This window comes from Topomyia yanbarensis, chromosome 2, assembly GCF_030247195.1.
Source record: "Topomyia yanbarensis strain Yona2022 chromosome 2, ASM3024719v1, whole genome shotgun sequence".
In the NCBI taxonomy this organism is placed as follows: Eukaryota; Metazoa; Arthropoda; class Insecta; order Diptera; family Culicidae; genus Topomyia; species Topomyia yanbarensis.
This window is the reverse complement of record NC_080671.1, coordinates 316,740,954-316,743,485: the sequence shown is the minus strand read 5'-3', so window position 1 is coordinate 316,743,485 and position 2,532 is coordinate 316,740,954. Positions and strand designations below refer to the sequence as shown.

Below are 2,532 nucleotides of genomic sequence, written 5' to 3'. Positions count from 1 at the left end.
AATTCCCAGGGTTCGTCTATTAGGCTATTAGTGGCAATATTTTTAAGCACTCTTCCACATTATTCCAGACATCGTCGTAGGTCGTATTTTAGCTTAATTTTCTTGCATTTCTGTATTAATTACTGCATGCTGGAACTAGAAACAAAATACCGCCTAATGTTGTAAACGACAAACTTTCTATGATTTAATTATGTAATGAAATCTGGCCACCCTGATATTTTTGAAATCGTTTGTGTTGAATGAAGGGAGTGAAAAGGTAAAATGGATGACAGTCCGTGATTCAATTTTGTTTATTGTTTATTCATTAGCGATTGCAGCTCCAGCTAGTTTTACTTTGATGGTGGTTATCGAAGATAAACTTTCGTGCTCTATTTATAAAACAAGTTAAAGATTCTGACGGATTATTATTGCAATGTTTGAAGTGTGCTGCCGGTTGTGTTTAGAACAAACGCCACTCAGTGAAATACATTCGCTGTACAGCAAGCATAAGGAATTCATAATCCGTGACAAAATTTATCAACTATTTCAGATCAAGGTACGATATATACAGTTGTATGATACCAATCTTATACTAATTTTATTAAAATCAGTTTTCAGACACGGAAAAGTTATCAACCATTTGCAACGGGTGTTTGGAGAAAATTGATATAGTAGACGATATTAGAAATTTGTTCGTGGCTTCCGAGGAAAAATTTCAAATATTGTTGAAAGGGTTAGTCCATTGTTTACTTTATTGTTAACTAGAAATAATGGTAATTTCTTTCTTATAGCAATCACGATACCGAACAAAATGATTCGGATACAAAGCAAGAAGTCTTGAGCCAGGAAGAGATCCCGACAAAGGCAAGCGAAGCGACTAGCACTGTGTCCTCAGACTACTTGCCGTCTTCTTTAAAACAAGAAACTTATCAAGAACCTATAATAGATGAAGTAGAACTTATTTGTAACGTGCAAGAAGAGGAAGATGAGCTACTTGAGCCATCATTGGTTGACGTTACCGAACACTTGTCAGAAGCAGAAATATCTGTATATGAAGATGACATAAGTTCACTGGAAGAAGAGTCGCGCGAGTGTAAAACTGAAGGCGATGAGTTTAGTAATGTTGAACACGTTATATACACATCGGATCAAAGCTTCAGCTCCGTAAATCAAGAAAGTCTGAAACCTGCGGAAATGATACATAATGTCGATTGTACTGAATATGACATAGATGAATTGTTGGAGGTAGACGACGAAAAGTTGACCTCCTTAGATGTCTCCGACGATGAACGAATCGGCAATGATACAACACAGCATCAATGTAATGTGTGCCAGGACATATTTGAAAACAAAATTGCCCTTATTCGACACACCAATACAGCTCATTTTCCTGAGTATGCATATCATTGTCGACATTGTTCATTGATTTTCCAATCAACAACTGAATTGAAAATGCACGATTGTGCTCAAAAACCTCGCATTTTTGAATGCTCGGAATGCACAGAACGTTTCCGTAACGTAAAAGATCTTCGCGTTCATACACAAAATGCACATCAAATTAAAAAAGAGTATGTAGGAAATGCCCCCCGGAAAACAAATTTGTACAAATGCGACTTTTGCTCAGAAATACTCCCGAATTCAAATCGGCTTATTGAACATGGTCGACTTTCTCATCCGAATATATTCGTACTACATTCATGCGAACGATGCGAGAAAACTTTCGGAAATCTTCAATCAGCCCACGCTCATCAGGTGGCTCACGAAAAGCACTACGAATGCAGTCACTGCGGCAAGATATGTCCAACTGCCGTATCTCTGTCTGGACATGAGAATACTCACACTAAGGACCAACCTTTCCAATGTTCTGAATGCGGACGCAATTTCGCCCAATATACGAGCATGCGTCGGCATATGAAGATACACTTCAACGAGAAGGCTTATCAGTGTGATATGTGCCCGAAACGATTCAGGCAACGGTCGGTTATGCTCACGCACAGAAGGATACATACGGGTGAGAAACCATTCAACTGCGGCATCTGCAACAAAACATTCCGGGATCATAGCACGTTGGCCAAGCATAAGAGAGTGCACGAAAAAGGTACCCGAAGAGAAAAATGAAAACGATTTTAAGCGTTCATGTAAAGTAAATAAAACTTAATAAATCCTATATATTAGGATTGTAAAAGTCGGTAAAAAATTCATTCCTCCTTTGCTAAGGCACTCTTCATCCTCAAAGAACTTAATGCAACTATGAAGATCAGATTACCACATGAAAATTCTGTCAGCTTACTGGTACATTATACGAATGTTATTGAGAGAAATTCCATGCATTATCTTATTTTAGCCTTCAAATGTCCTGTTATCTGTCCAGCTGTCATTTGAATGTCTTTTTTTTTTGAAAATCTTGGATTAAAACGAAAACCTTCCCTGTGATATGATGCTTTCCCATTTTAATCGCCAAAAACTACCTTAGAGTCTCCGGGATATTAATTTTTTTGGGAAATCCTGCGCATGACAGAGTCACTTGCCATTAATTTTTGGGATCAACTTAAG

The 2,532-nt window shown here is 37.8% G+C and overlaps 1 protein-coding gene across 2 annotated transcripts; it reads left to right on the top strand.

Moving 5' to 3' along the window:
• The first annotated feature begins 244 nt into the window (after positions 1 to 244).
• LOC131683680 (zinc finger protein 883-like) lies at positions 245 to 2,276 on the top strand. 2 transcript variants are annotated; one of them, XM_058965873.1, is made up of 4 exons: positions 245 to 256; positions 309 to 535; positions 591 to 712; positions 771 to 2,276. In XM_058965873.1, exons 2-4 carry the CDS (start codon positions 413 to 415, stop codon positions 2,095 to 2,097), a joined length of 1,572 nt encoding a protein of 523 aa, XP_058821856.1. In that variant the 5' UTR covers positions 245 to 256; positions 309 to 412; the 3' UTR covers positions 2,098 to 2,276. The 2 variants fall into 2 exon arrangements, with proteins under 2 accessions (XP_058821856.1, XP_058821855.1); XM_058965872.1 differs by having other exon boundaries at positions 251 to 535.
• Positions 2,277 to 2,532: the final 256 nt, after the last annotated feature.